The 19,257-nt window shown below is 32.5% G+C and overlaps 2 protein-coding genes across 3 annotated transcripts; one reads left to right on the top strand and one right to left on the bottom strand.

Annotated features, from left to right (window-relative positions):
* The first annotated feature begins 3,684 nt into the window (after window positions 1-3,684).
* LOC128034393 (uncharacterized) lies at window positions 3,685-4,751 on the top strand. The gene is made up of 3 exons (XM_052622967.1): window positions 3,685-3,970; window positions 4,088-4,234; window positions 4,507-4,751. The coding sequence occupies exons 1-3, from the start codon at window positions 3,685-3,687 to the stop codon at window positions 4,749-4,751; spliced, it is 678 nt and encodes a 225-aa protein (XP_052478927.1).
* A 6,960-nt stretch (window positions 4,752-11,711) lies between these two features.
* On the bottom strand, window positions 11,712-15,008 carry LOC105788681 (uncharacterized). 2 transcript variants are annotated; one of them, XM_052627479.1, is made up of 7 exons: window positions 14,929-15,008; window positions 14,097-14,281; window positions 12,938-13,219; window positions 12,796-12,854; window positions 12,657-12,693; window positions 12,300-12,371; window positions 11,712-11,922 (listed from the first exon to the last, which is right to left on the bottom strand). In XM_052627479.1, exons 2-7 carry the CDS (start codon window positions 14,252-14,254, stop codon window positions 11,889-11,891), a joined length of 642 nt encoding a protein of 213 aa, XP_052483439.1. In that variant the 5' UTR covers window positions 14,255-14,281; window positions 14,929-15,008; the 3' UTR covers window positions 11,712-11,888. The 2 variants fall into 2 exon arrangements, with proteins under 2 accessions (XP_052483439.1, XP_052483438.1); XM_052627478.1 differs by lacking the exon at window positions 14,929-15,008 and adding an exon at window positions 14,599-14,909.
* Window positions 15,009-19,257: the final 4,249 nt, after the last annotated feature.

Below are 19,257 nucleotides of genomic sequence, written 5' to 3'. Positions count from 1 at the left end.
TATTAATTAAACCATTATATTAAAAGATTTTATTTAGTTGATAAATTAGTTAGATTAAGACAAATGTAAGGTTATGATATAGTACAAATGTATTAATTATATTTGTTATTAAAATAGATAATTTATAATTATTAATTAACTTAAATATAAAATAAAGTAAATGAATAAAAAGAAAAGAAAAGTAAATTTTAAGTCCCATTTCACTTTTAATACATGTTTTAGACTTCGAGAGTTCATTATAAGGACTTAGATATTCAATTATACTATGAATGTCATTTTATTTATGAATTATTCGTAAGTTGTCTGATAAGTTCGGTAATGCCTCGTAACCCTATTTTGGCGATAGTTCAGGATTAAGGGGTGTTACAATTATTGGTATCAAAGCCAAGGTTTAGCTGATTCTCAAACTAAATCAAGATCGTAAATGAGTTTAGAAGTACATGCCACATTTAAGTCGAAACTGAGTCGGGTTTTTGGATGCTAATATATTTATTTGATTTTATTTTATAGATAAAATGTCAGATGAAAGAATGTATGAAGTTGAATAGGAAATGTATACTGGAAGTCGAGAATTTAAAGAAACTGAATCTGCTACACCTAGTGTAAATCCGTTAGATAATCAACCTTCTAACGTAGGAAGAGAAAGAGATGACTCACAACTGCTAAGAACTATAGCCGATGCATTACAGTATGTAGCGGGAACTGTACCTGCTACTACATCAGTACCAACTGTCAGACGGGCCCCGATTAAAAAGCTACAAAAATATAGTGCCACGAAGTTTTTGGGATTAAAAGGAATTGATCCTTCCGCTGCTGAAAATTGGATGCAATCAACAAAAAGAGTTTTGCAATAATTAGATTGCACTCCTCGAGAGAATCTGATATGTGTTGTATCACTATTACAAGGAGAAGCATATCTCTAGTGGGAATCTGTGGTTAGGCTTTTTTCGGATGATCAGGTAACCTGGGACTTGTTTTAAAAAGAATTTTAGAAGAAGTATATTGGGGAAATGTACATTGAAGAGAAAAAGTAAGAGTTTTTAGTGTTGAAATAGAGTAATATGTTAGTACTGGATTATGAGTGAGAGTTCTCAAGACTGAGCAGGTATGCTTCAGAATATGTTTCAACCGAGGCTGATAGTTGTGAACGATTTCTACGGGGACTGCGAAATGAAATCAAGATTCAATTGGTAAGTCTCAGAATTGCTGAACTTGTTGATTTGGTTGAGCGAGCAAAAATGATAGAACAAGTATTGGGCGTGGATAAAAAGTCAAAAATGGGTAAATCAGTTGGGAAATGTATGGGAATTACCAATTCTAATCCATTACTGAAGAGATCCAGAGAATCAAGAAATGGTTGGAGATCAAGCTTTCGGTCTGATAGGGGTGACAGAAGTAGAGGAAAACAAATTAGTCTTTCCACCGGTAGTGTAAAAGCTCTGTCTCGGGAAAGTGAAAATCTTGAATGCGATTATTGTGAGAAAAGACATTTTGGTGAATGCTGGAAGAAAATCGGAGGATATTTGCGCTGTGGCTCTACTAAACACTTTGTTAAAGATTGTTCGAAAACTCAGAGTAGCACACCTGCCACATCTCAGAGATCGATATCGACTGCCAGAGGTGGAGGAATGTCCAGAGGAGGTTCTGTTTTGAGGAGAGGAGGAGCTGGTAGAGGCAGTGATATAACTACACAGCAATCTGAAGCCAGAGCTCCAGCTAGAGCTTATGCAGTCAGAACCCGAGAAGAAGGTAATGTTCACGATGTGGTGACAAGTATATTTTTACTGTATTCTGAGCCTGTTTATACTTTGATTGATCTTGGATCTTTACACTCATATATTAATTCAAAATTAGTAGAGTCGGGGAAATTAAAAACAAAAATGTCTAAAGTCTCAATAGAAGTATCAAGTCCATTGGGGCAAATAATATTAGTTAATCAAGTGTGCCCGAAATGCCCGCTAATAATTTATGATAAAACTTTTCCGGTGGATTTATTAATAATGCCTTTTAGGGATTTTGATGTTATACTAGGTATGGACTGGTTAGCTGAATATGGGGTAATTTTGGACTGTTATAAAAAGAAATTCAGTGTTCAGACTGAAGATGGTGATAGTGTTGAGGTAAATGGAATCCGTACCAGTGGGTTAGCTCGAATTATATTAGCAATTAAAGTTAATAAGTTGTTTCATCAAGGTTGTACAGCATATCTAGCATATCTTATTAATTTTGATTAAGTCAGAAGTCAGTGTAGTCAGATTTGGACTGTATGTGAATTTCCAGATGTATTCCCTGAAGAACTACCGGGCTTACCACCTAACAAAGAGGTTAAATTTGCTATAGAAGTGTATCTGGGTACATTACCAATCTCTATACCTCCGTACCGAATGTCACCCACTGAATTGAAAGAGTTGAAGGTGCAGTTACAGGATTTACTAGATCGTGGGTTTATTAGACCGAGCATTTCACCTTGGGGAGCTCTGGTATTATTTTTTAAGAAGAAAGACAGGTCAATGTGGCTATGTATTGATTATCGACAGTTAAACAAGGTAACAATCAAGAATAAATATCCATTACCTCGAATTGACGATTTATTTTATCAATTGAAAGGAGCTTCAGTATTTTTAAAGATTGATTTGAGGTCCGGGTAGTATCAGTTGAAAGTAAAGGAAACTGATATACTGAATACAGCTTTCCGTACGAGGTATGGTCATTATGAATTCTTGGTAATGCCATTTGGATTAACTACTGCTCCGGTTGCTTTCATGGATCTCATGAATCGTATCTTCCAGCCGTATTTAGATCAGTTCGTGGTAGTCTTCATTGATGATATACTGGTCTATTCAAAGACAGAGGCAGAACATGAACAATATCTTAGAATAGTGCTACAGATATTACGGGAGAAACAGTTGTATGGAAAGCTCAGTAAATGTGAATTCTGGTTATCAGAGGTTGTATTTCTGGGACATGTAGTATCTGCAAACGGAATTTGAGTCGATCCAAAGAAGATTGAAGCGATTGTCCAATGGAAACCACACAAGAATGTATCAGATGTATGTAGTTTTCTCGGTCTAGCCGGGTATTATAGGAAATTTGTAAACGGATTCTCAAAGATAGCTTTGCCGATGACTAAGTTACTACAAAAGAATGTTCCTTCCGTTTGGGATGAGCAGTGCCAGAGGAGTTTTGAGACATTGAAGCAGATGTTGACCGAGGCACCTATTTTAACATTACCAGAGTTGGGAAAAGATTTTATTGTGTACAGTGATACTTCTCTGAATGGTTTGAGCTGTGTATTAATGCAAGACGGAAAAGTAATAGCTTATGCATCTCGACAGTTAAAGCCACATGAACACAACTACATAACACACGATTTGGAGTTAGCTGTTGTAATTTTTGCATTAAAAATTTGAAGGCATTACTTGTATGGTAAGAAATGTTATATTTACACTGATCATAAAAGTCTCAAATATCTTCTATCACAAAAAAAGTTGAATCTGAGATAGAGACGATGGATAGAGCTTTTGAAAGATTATAACTGTATTATGGATTATCATCTAGGGAAGGCGAATGTGGTAGCAGATGCATTGTGCAGAAAAGCAGCGGTTGAATTAACGTGCAATGCTCGCTCAGCTTAGTATTAATGATGATGGAAGTTTGTTAGCTAAGTTAAGAATTAACCCGGTAATGTTTGATCAAATTAGAGCTGCTCAAATGGAAGATGAAAAGTTGTTGAAGAAAAAAGAGATAGTACGGAATGGTGTGGTAGAAAATTTTAGTATTGATGAACATGATTGTTTGAGGTTCAAAAATCAAATTTGTATTCCAGCTATTTCTAAACTTAAAGAGTTGATTTTGAGAGAAGCACATGATAGTGCCTTTGTTTTACATCCCGGTGGAACGAAAATGTATTGTGACCTACGCGGGTTATGCTGGTGGCTGGGGATGAAGAAAGATATAGTCGAATATATTGGTAAATGTATGACATGTCAACGAGTAAAAGCAGAGCATCAGGTACCAACAGGTCTACTTTAGCCTATTAGTATTCCTGAGTCGAAATAGGATTGTATCACTATGGATTTCGTTACAGGACTACCGTTATCAGCAAGCAAAAAGAATGTTATCTGGGTAATCGTTGATCGGCTTACAAAGTCAGCTCATTTCATAGCAGTCAAAACTGATTGGTCATTACAGAAGCTTGCCGAGGTTTATATCCAGGAAATTGGAAGATTACATGGTATTCCTACATCGATAATCTCAGATCGGGATCCGCAATTTACTTCGAGATTTTAGAGGCAACTACATAATCTTTTGGGAACTTGACTCAATTTTAGTACGGCTTTCATCCACAAACGGATGGACAATCAGAGTGGGTAATTCAAATTCTGAAAGATATGCTTCAGGGTTGTATCATCAATTTTGAATCATGTTGGGAACAATATTTGCCACTAGCAGAATTTGTTTATAACAATAGTTTCTAATCTAGTATTCAGATTGCTCCGTATGAAGCATTATATGGTCGAAGGTGTCAATCACCAGTATGTTGGACAGAATTGAATGAAAGAAAAGTGATTGGGCCAGACCTGATTCAAGAAACAGAAGAAACAGTTAAAAAGATTAAAAACAGATTGAAAGTTGCCATTGATAGGCAGAAATCATATGCAGACTTGAAATGGCGAGACACTGAATATTCTGTTGGTGATAAAGTATTCCTTAAAGTATCACCTTGGAGGAAAGTTTTAAGATTTGGCTGAAAGGGTAAATTAAGTCCACGTTTTATTAGGCCGTATGAAATTGTGGAGAGAGTTGGACCAGTTGCTTACCGATTGGCTTTACCTCTAAAATTACAGAAAATTCATGATGTTTTTCATGTTTTCATGTTACGAAAGTATCGATCAGATCCATCTCATATTATTTATACTGAAAACATTGAGATTAGATTGGATTTGTCATATGAAGAAGAACCAGTTCAAATACTAGCTCGAGAAGTAAAAGAATTAAGAAACAAATGGATCCCTCTAGTAAAAGTACTGTGGAGAAGCCATAGTGTGGAAAAGCAACATGGGAATCGGAGGAACTATGAGATCACAGTATCCTCACTTATTTTCAAGTAAAATTTCGAGGACGAAATTTTTTTAAGGGGGGAGAAATATAACGACCCAAAATCCGTGGGCATCGGAAAAGTGTGTGATCAGGCCTCTGTTTTAGTAAATCGAGTTAGTAAATAATTATTAGGAGTAATTAAAATTATGAGTCTGATAGTGTGTTTAAGTAGATTTTCTTTTATTTAGTGAATTTCGTTTAATTTAAAGTAATTAGGAAAAGGATCAAATTGAATAAAGAGTGAAAGTCTAATTATAGATTAAAAGAAAGTAAAAGGACTAAAATGACAATTAAGCCATTTAGCATAGTTGAGGCGGCATAAAGGAAATAAAATATAAAATTTTATTTGTTTTAATTATATAATTAATGATATTTAAATATAATTTATATTATATGAATTTATGATAATTAAATTATAATGATATTGTATTATTAAATAAATCAAAATATGCCAATTGTATGGATATGATAAAATACACGTGTACTATATGTATTTGTACATTTGTAATATAATTGTATATTTTCTTAAATTTTAAGTAAAAGATATTTATTAATTAAATCATTATATTAAAAGATTTTATTTATTTGATAAATTAGTTAGATTAAGACAAATGTAAGGTTATGATATAGTACAAATGTATTAATTATATTTGTTATTAAAATAGATATTTTATAATTATTAATTAACTGAAATATAAAATCAAGTAAATGAATAAGAAGAAAACATAAAACAAAAGAAACAAAGCTAAAAGAAACAGAGGCTATTTCGAAGCAGAGCAGGAAAGAAAAAGGTAAGAAAGAAGAAAGGGAAAATTAGGGTTTTAAAGCTTGAAATTTAATTGCTAATATCGAGCCTGAAGCATTGACCCAAAAAGGAAAAGAAAAGATCGTCGAGGATTAAATCCGAAGAGAATTTTGGTTTGTATCACTACAATTCAAACTTTATCATTATTATGTGTTTAATTTACTAATTATGTGTGGTAAATATTTTAAGGTAAGTGTTTAGTAAAATGAAAATTTATGATTGGGTATTGAAATTGAGACTGATACTGAACTGAATTATGGAATATTGAATATTGTTTTGAGTACTGAATTGAATTGTGAAGTTACTGAATATTGTTATGTGTACTGCATTGAACTGTGAGATTACTAAAGTAATGAATTACTGCAATACAGTGAAACTGATTGAAATAAGGAATTATAATTGATACTGAACTAAGATGGAAATTGTACTGAAAAGTGAATTAAGTACCCTATTAACTAGTCGGGCTAGTCGGATATAGTTGGCATGCCATAGGATATGGAATAGTACGGGTTTTTGTCGGCTTACTAATGAGGCATTTATATGCTGACTACTGTTACTATTATCGATTCGACACTTTGTGTGTCGAATACTGTTACCGTTACTATTACAAATTCAGCACTTTGTGTGTTGAATATCTATATCTTTATCTTATCGCCATCACATCGATTACTATTTAGGTGCTGTGTACCATTAAGGTACAATGTGTAGTACTGGTGTGTTGGTTGGAATCCGTGTATCCATCGAGTCCGAGTCAAGTTAATAGGGAAAATGAAATAAATATACTGATAAAACTAAATTTGAATGATATGACATATGTGAAAGATGAGAATTGAAATAAAGAAATAAAAATGGTATATATATAATCAAATGATAATATAAAAGATTGAATTGTTCATTAAGTGATGATAATTGTAATGTAAAAGTATGTGTGTCTGATTTAATGTATTTAAATATAAATTTAATTATAGTGATAATATGCATACTCAATGTCTGATTGTTTCGTCATGCAGTTGTAGAATTCAAATCTTGGACCAAAGATCCAAAGCCAAACCCGACTTCAGTAAACTTTTGGTGATGTATATTTTCTTTTGGTAATGTGGCATGTACATAGGATGTATATAAAGGTTATTATGTTTTGAATATAAATTGTTAAAAATGTTAGTAGTGAAAGTCTAAGAATTATAATGAAAGAAGTTTATCTGTTTCAATTTAATTAGTACATTGATAAATTTAAATTGATATCATATTGAATTGGTTGAATTGGTTATGTTTGGAAATGGATACTGTTTTAATTGCAGGGGGTTTTATGTGAAAATAAGCAGAGGTGCTGTCGAAAAAAAAATTCTGGAGTACTTGAACGAGTCCCATTTCACTTTTAATACATGTTTTAGACTTCGAGAGTTCATTATAAGGACTTAGTTATTCAATTATAGTATGAATGTCATTTTATTTATGAATTATTCGTAAGTTGTCTGATATGTTTGGTAATGCCTCGTAACCCTGTTCTGGCGAAGGTTCAGGATTAAGGGGTGTTACAAGAGTAATATAATTGAATGTCCATCAATGGATCCTCGAAATCTTGTAACAAAGAAACACCAATAAGCAAATTTGAGCTAGGGTTAGTTAAAATATAATCATTCATCACTTTTGTATGAGTATTTTCTTGCTTTTCATTTTCTTTTTCCACTTGAGAACTCTCCAATTTTACCTCATATGAATTTTCACTCATCAAATTTGGACCATCAAGTAGACTTTTATCACTTAAGGTCTCTTTTCTCTTGATCTTTTCAGATAATTTTTCCTCACTTCCCATATCCCCTCACATGTATTATGAATATTCAATTCAGTGCAATACATCTCAATGGGAGAACATGACGGTTTCTATGTCATTTCCATAGATTCGAAGAAAAAAATTCTCACTATCATCTTTTTTTTTATCAACAAAAGTCTCGTGTTGGCACAATCACGACTATAGTGCTCATGCCCTTTGCACTTAAAACATTCAATTTCACAAACTCTTTGTTGTTTTGGTGAAGAATTAGTAAAAGTGGATTGCTTAGAAGATGTAGAAGAAGGTTTTGTAGGAGCCCCACTTTTCCACTCAAAAGGTTTAGTCTCATCACATTTTGGCAACAACTTATTAGTAGCAAAAAGAGGCTTCAAATTTTTGAAAGTAGAATTAGAACTCATACCTCTATAATATTGTGATGCACCAAATGGGCAAGATTGACGTTGTTGAAACTACTACTCAATCTCAACTGCCTTATCAAGATTAATGTTGTAATACCTAAAAAAAAATTACTATAGTAAGAAAGTAAGATAATATTTCTGATATAGTAAAATAAGGAAATAAAGTGATACAAAGGGTAATTTTGAGTTATGTCAACATTGAAAAGTATATTATGACATATTAATTCAAGAAATGATTAAATCGCAAAAGTGAGAAAAGTTTTGTGGCCCAAGAGTAAATACTCAAAATTTAAGGGGTTAAAGTGTAAATATGAAAAAGTTGAAGGACCAATAGTGCAAATATTTTAAGGGTAGAATAATCTAGGAACCAAGGAAAATGGATGAATTAGGACCAAATTAAAAGGTGAAGAATTTTGAGGGACTAAATCGTAATTTTACCAAATTAAGTGATGACTCAAGGATGGAATTTTAAAAGAACATAAAGGGCAAAATGGTCAATTAGAAGAGAGAGAGATCTAGAAGGCAATGATGATGTTGGTGATATTTTAGATTAATTAATTAAATAAATATTAGTTTATTAATATTTTAATTTGATTTTTAAATGATATTTTATTATTTTATTATTAATTTATTTAGTATATATATATGTGGAAAGAAAGATGAAAAGAAACCAACTCATCATCTTCCATGCATCCAACGTGAGGAGAAGAGAGAAAGAGGGAAAGTTTTGCTTTCTTTACAATTTGGTCCTTCCTCCAAAAACTTACTATTTTCACTTAGAAATCAAAAGAATTTCCATATCCATCAAGAGAGAAAGATAACAAGAAGACTATGGGGAGCTATAATATCAAGTTGGATTCAAGAAATTGAAGCTGGAGGAGAGAGAAAATCAAGTTAAAGATTGAAATCAATAGGACAAGGTAAGAACATTGAGATTTCAATATATTTTTAAGTTTGATATTATTGAAATAGAATGGAAAAGGTGTTATAGTAGAGTTTTCTTATATAAAGTATTATGTTCTTGATATATTAGTGAACAGGAATAAGTGAAAGTGATAGGAAATATTATAGAGAAAGGGAATAAGGAAGTTATAAACTTAGTAATTAACATTTTGCACTAAAACAGTTTTGGACAGTAGCAGTAGGTTAACTTTTAAAAATCACCATAAATTTTGGAAATGAAATTAGAGGATGAAAAAAATATGGAATTAAAGCTTACTGAGTCTAGTTTCTCATATAAGAAACGGTGTAGGTAATGGAATTTTAAATCAAGAGATATAATAGATTTTGTGAGACTAGGTCAGAATGATTTCGGGTTCCCCTGTTCTGACTTTGTAAAATCATAAGAAATTGTAAAAAAATAATTATGGGTTATAATTTATATGTTTAAAATACTTAAAGAGTCTATTTTCAATATAAATAAACAGGAATACCATCCGAAGTTTTAGTGAAGAAGGGTCAAAACTGTCGGACAGCAAAATAGAGGTGACTTTAAAGAATAAACTGTACTTTTTGGCTAAACCAAAAATTCTGAAAATTTTATGGTAGGAAGATATGTGAGTTTAGTTTTAGTGAAAATTAACGGATCTCAATTAGGAGTTCTGTAGCTCAAGGTATAAATAATTTAGTGACTATGACTCAAGTGGATAGCTTTGAATGAATATATAAATAAATGGTGAAATTAATGTTACATATAAGCATGTTATATACATTAAGGATGTGGAATGGAGAGGAGGAGGAGGAAAATATATGATTATTCAAATAGCACAAGTTTTCATTAAAAATGACCAATTTACATGTTTTAGGTTCAGGGACTAAATTGAACGAATGTGAAACTTTAAGGGTAAATTTGTAAAAATGTCAAAAAGTGACAAAATTGCATGAAATGAATTCCTTTGTTATTTAAATTAGTAAATTGAATGAAATATTAATTTAGATCAAGATTGGGTGGAAATTCGAGAAAAATAGAAATTTTCCAAAATGTCCCTAAATTTTGCTATTTCTGCAATTTAGCCTGATAAGTTCGTATGAACTATATTTTGTATAATTTTAATAGAAGTGAATGCTATTTGGTAATGAATATTATATATATGTGTGTTTTATTATTGGAATTGAAATATTATTGGTAATAGGTATAATTATTAGATGTTTTGAAATGATTATCGGAAGCTCGATTGGGTTGGAAGCTTGTTGGAGATATATCACATTATCCATTGGTTCTATTGGTAATTTTGGGTGATTTGATTCTGGTTATAATGACTTGTATAAGTTAAATTGGTTAATGTTAGCTCATAAATGTTTTGATTTTGATTGGTTATAAATATGAATGCTTGATGAAATGAAATGTCTGAAAATTAATTTGTAAACTCCGGTAATGCTATATAACCCTATTCTGGAGAAGGATATGAATTAGGGGTGTTACAAATGTAGGTTTGAATATTAAGAGCATTATCTATCAAAACATTCAAGCCATCTACAAACCGCACCATGGTAGTCTCTTCATCTTCTTGGACATTTGCTCTTTGCATTAACATCTCATCTCCTTAAAGTACTCATCAACAGATCGATTACCTTGAATAAGGCATCGAAGTTTCATTTTGACCTTTCTATAGTAATGAGAAGGAATGTAATGTTTTCGCATCACTTGCTTTAACTCGTCCTATGTTTCAATTACCCTTTCATAGTTTCTTTGACGATCAATTCCAAGTTGAATCCACCAATGCAATACATAATATGAAAATCTAAGGGTCGCCAATAGGACTTTTTCCTTTTCTCGGCATTTATTGTAACAGAACATAAGTACAATTTTTTATTCCCACTCAGAATATTCTTCGAGATCATGCTTCCCTCGAAATGGTGGAATGTTGAACTTTGGTTTAGCTAAAAAAATGTTGCCCACTATCATTATTAACCAAAGTCTCATCATTTGCATGAGAGACACATTGAACATTATTTACACAAAGACGAGTGTAACACCCCAAACCCGGCTTAGACGTTATGGTTGAATCTGACGATGTCACATGGTAGTGCTTTTCGAAAAATATGTAGTCGCTAAATCCTCTTTTCTATTTAACCATTTTTTTATTATCTTATGTTAACTTCAAATTGTGTCGTTCGTTTTCAAAACATTATTCATTTACAAATCGTTATTCAATTTCAAAACATTTTTTTTATTTTTATTGCGGAAGCTTTTAAACAGTTTGCTTATTCGTGGTATTTTTGATAAAACATTAATTTCATTTGAAAACTCAAGTTTTACCTAACACTAGCAAATTTAAGGGTCTGTTTGATTGCCAGTAAAATGTTTTCCGGAAAATGATTTCTGGAAAATGTTTTACTTTTCTCAAAATGATTTCTTTGGAAAATATTTTCGGTGTTTGATTGAATCATGTAAAATATTTTCTCTTGTTTGATAGATTTCTGAAAATATTTTCCGGAAAAGTTGTTTTACATATATTAATATATATTAATAAATTTTATATTTTAAATTGTTTTTACATATATTGCAATGATTTATTTATAATAATACTCAATTATTAAGCTACAATATTAATCGTTACAAATTGAAAAAACTAATATCAAATAAATTATTTGTAATTGTGTTAAAAAACAAGTATTGAATAATTATAAATTGCTTCGAAACCACAATGAGTACTAGAAATTAATAATATTATCCAAATACATAATTAATAGTACACCACATAGTAATAACATTGTCCAAGTGCATAATATTACACCACATAAAAGGAAGTATGATGCTAAATGCAGTCTCTGCATGCAGATTTTCCACCCATTATTCCATAGCCAAACAAGTGTCGGAAATCGCACTGAAATACACAAAATAGGTCATTCATCTGTCAGACGATGACATCCATATAGGCATTTTGTCTTATACAACTGAAGGTTAAATTTCTTTAAGCTTTCTTCCAACAAAGAACTGCAGCCAAGTAATCATATACGGTAACAGGGGGAAAAAGCAAATAAGTAGAATGACATGGAGGATCAATTTCTTCAAACAAACTACGGCCACAAAACTCATACATTTGAGATATTGTTTCAGCATGCAACCTTGAATTAGCAAATGCAAAAAGGTGTCGATGCATCTTGTATCAAATGTTAGCAGTCTCTAAACATGTGGATGCCAGCAGGATTTTAGATTTCTTACAAGAAAGCATGTAGGAAAAGTTTAAGTCTAACATCTTACTTGTTCAGGATTACAAAAACTCCACAAAGAATGAAAGTAATAGCAACTAGTAACCAGCCGCTCACTATGAATCTGCAACAATTTGTTGGTAGTGTCAGAAAGAGATGTGAAGTTGTAGAATAACCGAAAGAGAAGAATTCCCAGACTAAGTGACATTTAATTTCAGAACAAGTTTCCTATTTTCCATTTTTGTTTATATTCTAAATGTGATCAATAAGATAAGGAAAATAACTAATTTGAAAATTCGGAAAACAAGGGATTGTGAATGTAGTAAAAAGTTTGATGTTTAGTTATTTCATCATGTAAAAGTACAAACGGAAAATGGAAAAACATTATGTAGGCCCCGAAAGAACTTACATGTGAATGACATGTTGGTGCCCTAGAACAGACAACACTGCAACAAAATTATGAAAAAAATTTCAGATCGGCAAGACATGGTAATGGTCGAGAAACATATAAAATACAAGTCAGTAATATCTTATAGTGATATACTTACAAAGACCAAGCAAGGCCAAAATTAGCATCACTGCTGCCACGGAGATCAATGCCAATCGCCTGAAAACAAATTCGAAATACTTTGATTTGCATGCTAGTTTGACAATAATGAGGCAATATCAAATGGTTTAGGGGGACTATACACAGCATTGAAGACTCTTCTTATTTTGACAGCGTTTTCATCGGTCTTCTCTATAAGTGTATCTGCTGCATTTAGATCTATGTTCAACTTGTCGGTGTCAGTAATGACATTGGAAGAAAGGAACAACTCGGCCATATTGATGGTTTTTGCAAGAGAAAGGTATTGTGTAACATTATTTAGGATTTGCACAGTGTAGTCTGACTGGTTTACAACATATTTCAAAGTATGCAACACTTCACCATGAAACTCATCTTGCCCAACCGAAAGAAGAATGCATCCAATCCTATTCAAGAAACAATTTGCGGCTTAGATAAAGAAAAGAACATGAGCATAAATAAGTACAAGAAAGAACATGAGCATAAAACACAGACACAGTCATGGGAAGGTGCATAAATAAGTACAAGATAATTTGCTCGGTGCCTTGCTTTTACTTTTTGCTTTCCACATCTTGTTTTTAGTTAATTATATGTTTATCATTTTTGTTTTCTATTGAAAAGCAAAGGCACCAATAAAATCAGAACCAAAGTAAATAAGATAGTAAAAGCTCCATAACATTGTAGACATTGAAGTTCTATAAGTTTGAGTTATTACGCTGCAGCGCTAGTGAACAATATGAGTAGTATAAGACAAATTGTTTGAGAATGATCTGTTCTTTTTCCTTTGATGTTTACTCTCCATCTGCAGTAATGATATGCCAAAAGAACCAAACCAAAAGAACCAAACCACAACGCACCAAATATGAATCCCACTGCCCCAGTAAATCCAACTGACTACACACAAAACAGTTGAAAATGCTGATCAGAAATATCTGATACACATATTAGCAAGGGGGATACGATCCTTAAGGACAAGGTGCAAGCTGAAACATTTTAGCGTAATGGTATCTTCAGCATTTCCTAAAATAGTATAAAATAAATTCTTCGATTTTTGGTTGAATAAATTACACTTTCTTATTGACAATAACAATCTATTATCATTAGACACAGATTGCAATCTATCCTCAGCATAAAGATGCAAATTTGTTAGTTCAAGTATAATACATATATATATGTATGTATATACAGTCCAATACTGCTAAAAGTGAACAATCCATAAAGTAATTAGATTCAACAGATCAATCAAAAGGCTATCAAGGAAGCAAGGCAGACTAAAGACTTTACCGCCCAGTAGTGGCGGTTGGTAATATTCCAACCACCGTGATAATGCTTGAAATGGCGCAGAAGGTCTGGCCTATTTGTCCTTTATGCCGCCAACACCAGCTTGCTTGGAGACTCATAAGTTGTTGGCGCTGGTGCTTGTGGCAGTTCTGATATCTCATTATTCAATGCACCTAAATTCACCCCTCCTGCATACATCACAAACATACAGCAAATATGAAACAATTTGAGACAAGAAGTAGGAACAAAACCCTTTTCCTTTCTCTTAATCACACGGGTTAAGCATACAGTAAGAGTGGGGAAAAGGCAAAAATAAAAAACAAAAGATTAGATCTTTCAAAACCAGCAATGATCCCAACCAACTACTTCAATCTGCCTTACAATTCAGCAACCAAACACGAGAAAGGAAACATAAAGCAAACAATCAAAATACAAAAGGAAATGAAAACTTAAACAGGAACTTCACATTATAGTAGGAATCTAAACCGAATTATAGAACACCGACCAGAAATGAGCTTGACATAATCTGTGAACGGTCCATTTTGAGCCAAAACTGGAACTGAGCTAAAACAACAAAATCCAACAATAAGCAAGGAAACGAAGTTTCTAACTAAAAGGGTGTTCTTCATTTGCAGCTTTAAGTAAAAGTTCATAGCCAACTCATCCTCTCAAGATTTAGGGAAACTAAAAAGGCAAATCTTAGGGATATCCCCCACAGGAGCAGAAAAAATATAAGCAAAGGCACACTGGCAGTGTGAAAAGAAACAAAAGAACATCTTTAGGAAAATATTTAAAGGAATGAAGGAAGGGAGAAGATTGGATGAAGGGAGCTTACTGGATGAAGGGAGAAGAATGCCTGAGAGCTTTAGGAAAATGTCTTACGGAAATTGAAACGGTAAGACAATTTCCCAAAAATTGTAAGGCATTTTCCCGTGTTTTGGAGTTGATTTTCCAAATGGAAAATGTTTTCCCACAATCAAACACTGGAAAAGTTGGAAAACAATTTTCGGAAAATCAAATCCCACAATCAAACGGACCCTAAATCATAAAACCGTATAAAATCCAAATTTTAAACCAAAATTCGTAAAGGTCATAATTGTAGCAAAATACTCCCAAATAAAAGTAAAATCATGAATAGGTAGTAAACAGTGTAAAAGAAGTCGTGTGGCCACCACTAAGTCCTCCGCTGCACCGATCCGCCTATATTTGGGGATTACCTATACAGATTAAACAGAAGGGGTGAGTTTACATAAACTCGGTGTGTAATCCCCATACAAATGTAGAGACAGTAAACAGATAATCACAGTATGGGCTTAAGCCCTTTTGGTATAAGTGTCAGTCTAGTTTGGGCTTTATCTCATCTCAGTACAAAAACAGTCATGCAGTAGGGCTTTAGCCCACCACAGTAACAGATATGCAGTCACAAAAATCCTACACATCCAGCCTCTACACACCATCTCCGTCCAACCCTACACTCCATGTGGGGATATAATCAACCCACTCATCCCTACACTCCAAGTAGTACCGAATGCGGCACTAGATAGTAGTTTGCAGCTGAGCTGCCAGTAAATTAGACTCCAGGCCTTTCAGTACACTTCCTCCGAACATTATAATCCCCCAACCCAATGTAATGCAATATACAGATATGACATGCTATAACATAATATCATGCATGTAAACAGGGCATATAGTATCAAATCAGTGGGACATCATCAGGCTTAATCATATTAGTCATACAGTCATTTCAGTCAATTAGGGGTCTAGGTAAACTTATCGACCCTGCAGTAGGTTCACAGTCGCCTTCTGCGACCCGTGCAACCTTATCAGTCAAACAATGAAAATGGGCCTACAAGCTCATGATGTTCGCCCGTGTGGTCCAAAAACCCAAATTGGCCTTGTTCTCGTGATCCATTTTAATGTAACTCGTGCTAGTTAATTATTCATTTGTGTTTCCACTATTTACTTATATGATCCTTCAAAGCTGTCTACTTGAGTCACTGTTACTAAATTATTTGTATCCTAAGCTACAGAATTCTGAATTAAGATCCACCAATTTTCTCTAAAACCAGACTCACATATCTTCTTACCATAAAATTTTCAGAATTATTGGTTTAGCCAATAAGTACATTTTATTCTTTAAAGTTTCCCCTATTCTGCTGTTTTACAGTTCTGACCTTTTTGCACTAAAAATTAATTATATTCTCGTACAAAATTGGGATGATGTTATTGTTTGTTTCTCTTAAAAGTAGACTCATTCAAGATTTTAAACATATAAATTCTAACCCATAATTATTTTTATACAATTTTAATAATTTTCCAAATTTAGGACAGAAGATTCAAATCATTCTGATCCTATCTCAGTAAAATTCAAATATATCATAATATGAAATTTTTTTGCTTACTTCGTTTCTTCTATGAGAAACTAGACTCAAATATGTTTAATCCCATATTTTTTTCACCCTCTATTTCAATTTCCACAATTTATGGTTATTTTTTAAAGTTAGCCTACTGTTGCTGTCCAAACAGTAAGCAATTTTAGCTTTTTGCCGAATCCCTTATTTTTGTGTTTCGGGTACGCACCTAGTATCGTTTCACTAGAAATACGCTCCTAAGCACTCCAAGACCTAAGAATCAATAATTAGAGCCAAATTTAGATCACTAACGAAAACTCACAACTGAAAATTGTCTACATCAAAATCAATAGCGAACCTAAACACTTACTGGCAACGAACCAAATTTTCTAACGCTCAATTTGCTTGTGAAGCCGCAACTGATTTCAGATTTTTGCCTAAACCAAGAGAGCCAAAACAATCCTTTTTAGGAACTAGCTAAGAAATGATAAAATAGAGGAAGTTAGATACTTACAGAATGAGTGTAAACAATTGCTGGCCAGAAAGTAGGCTAGTAGAAAAATCAAACAGAGAGGGTGAACTAGGGAGCAAAAATTTGGCAAAGCAAAGAAGAAGAAGACGGCAGAAAAATTGGGAAAAAGATGAGAATGTCAAAATTTGGGAAAAATAAAAACCAAATAGAAACTTAGATGATATCGATAGCTACCCCACATCCCTAAATTTTCTCTCACTAATCCTACTAACCTACAACCACTCCAAAATCCCACTCTGCCGAAATACTCGTCCATCACTGTGCAAGAATAACACCTATGCTCCAGCATGGATTCAAACTCAAGACCTCATGCAATCAAACACTCTACTTAACCACTAGACCAACAAGCCCATTCTGTTATTTGATTACCAACTATTAAACTTAAGCCCTTTAGGCCAGGCTAAGGCTTTATTTATAAAAATACTAAAATTTTCCCAAGTCATGGCTTGAACTTGTTATATCCCACACACACCCAGAGCACTTAACCATTGAAGCAGACAAGTACTTATGTTATATATACACAAAAAAAAGAATTAAAAAATTTGGGGCGTTACAATGAAGCTGATCAACCTTATCTCCCCAGTTACGATTCTAATGTTTAATTTGGGTACTTAGACATTCCAAATTTTTACTGATTGTGTCTAGAATAATGTCACATTTCTAATCTCGAGCATTTCAAACCTCTTGATCCCTTTGTAACTTCTCAATCATAGTATTGTGAATCATTATGAAAGCCTGAAAAGAACAAAACAATTAAGAAAAGAAAAATTAAGCAAACTTTACTGTTATGCAACTCTTTTCATACCTTTACCACAAGAAACGAAAATGTGTTAAAATGCGTAATAGAAAAAAAAACTAAAAGAAAAGAAAACCTAATGCTAGAATCAAAGAAAATAAACTACCCAACCGAAAACCTGAAATAGTGGAAAACAACTTGAATTTTTTGTTCGATGTGTTCTTGATTTCTAAAATAACAAAATTTTATCTGGAGTCTCCTTAAATAATGTAGATCTAATCTGGAAAATTTTGACACAAAATTCAACCCACATAATACTTTTTTAAATTTCTTTTTTTCGTATTTTTTTGTTTTTGCACTTTTTCGGTCACTTTTTGGTGAAAAATATTTTTTAAATTTCTAAGGGACTTCCAAGAAACAATATGTAAAATTTCAAATTGTTTGGAAAGCGTTTACCCATTGAAATGTATATTTTTGAAAACTTTATGTGTAAAAAGAAAGAAAATTTGTTTTGCAATTGTTCGTTCGAAATCAATTTATAAGAACACAAAGAACACCTGAAACGCCCGAATCTGATGGCAAATGATACAGAATTGGAGCGGAAGAAGGATCGAATTCAAGTTGTTTGACTCAAGAAAGAAAGATTTGGATATGATCTAAAAAGAAGAAATAAACAAATTTAGTACTAAAGAAATCGAAAATAGTAAAAGAATAAATTTGAGAATAAAAAAATAAAAATCATAAATAAATAAGAAATAGAAATTAAAAAAGAACAATTGGAAGATGAACGAGTAAACCGATGGATATTATAGACAGCAGGATAAATGTCCAATTGACCCTTTGAGTTATAAATCCAAATAAACTCAATTAATGGCTCTAATCAACCCTCCAATAAATATTCATTGGCAAATTAAAAGGTGAAGAATGAATTCACAAGACTCCTTGAAGAAAATCGAGAAGAAAACTTGTTCTAAAAATTATAAGAAAGAAATCTTGCACAAGAAACAAACTCCCAGAGTTGAAAACTTTATTAATGAAAACAATTGTTTCCTTAATGAACAATGAAGAAGCCTTTATAACCCAGCTAAATAAATCTAAATAAAACTCTTCAGTATATTAGAAATCTAATTAATCTAAACAATAAGTAGTTTTAAACTAAACTTTCTTGTTGACATAAAACTCTTAAATAACTTAAAATACTTAATAATTATTAAAAATTCAGAATAATAAAATAATAAAATAATAAGAGCTGATAAATACAATATTGAGCTCATATATAATAAAAATTAAGCCTAAAAATCAAACCCAATATGATTTAAACTTGAATTAAAAGCCTAAAACTCGTAATTCTCGTCATAATCCCGTCTAGAAATTCTGCTCGCGTAGTCTTCATTGAAATGGTCATAACTTGAGCTCCTCTACTCAAAATTGAGTGATTCAAAGTGCGTTTCGAAGCTAAGATATAGTTCTTTGAATTCCATGTGACATATTAACTAATAAATGCCTAGATCCCATTTAAAAAGTCATCGCAAGTTTGATAATTTC

The sequence above is a fragment of the Gossypium raimondii genome, chromosome 2, assembly GCF_025698545.1.
Source record: "Gossypium raimondii isolate GPD5lz chromosome 2, ASM2569854v1, whole genome shotgun sequence".
In the NCBI taxonomy this organism is placed as follows: Eukaryota; Viridiplantae; Streptophyta; class Magnoliopsida; order Malvales; family Malvaceae; genus Gossypium; species Gossypium raimondii.
This window is presented reverse-complemented; position numbering and strand designations above follow the sequence as displayed.

What these genes read in the sequence shown, in the direction of transcription:
- LOC128034393 (XM_052622967.1), top strand. Translation starts at nt 3,685, where the DNA reads ATGTTTGATCAAATTAGAGCTGCTCAAATGGAAGATGAAAAGTTGTTG. An exon ending in AGATATAGTCGAATATATTG is followed by an intron (nt 3,971 to 4,087) that starts GTAAATGTATGA and finishes ATTTCGTTACAG; the next exon opens with GACTACCGTTATCAGCAAGC. An exon ending in GGAAATTGGAAGATTACATG is followed by an intron (nt 4,235 to 4,506) that starts GTATTCCTACAT and finishes CTCCGTATGAAG; the next exon opens with CATTATATGGTCGAAGGTGT.
- LOC105788681 (XM_052627479.1), bottom strand. Translation starts at nt 14,254, where the DNA reads ATGAGATATCAGAACTGCCACAAGCACCAGCGCCAACAACTTATGAGT. An exon ending in TTTGGCCTTGCTTGGTCTTT is followed by an intron (nt 12,694 to 12,795) that starts GTAAGTATATCA and finishes ATTTTGTTGCAG; the next exon opens with TGTTGTCTGTTCTAGGGCAC. An exon ending in GTTTTTGTAATCCTGAACAA is followed by an intron (nt 11,923 to 12,299) that starts GTAAGATGTTAG and finishes TGTGTATTTCAG; the next exon opens with TGCGATTTCCGACACTTGTT.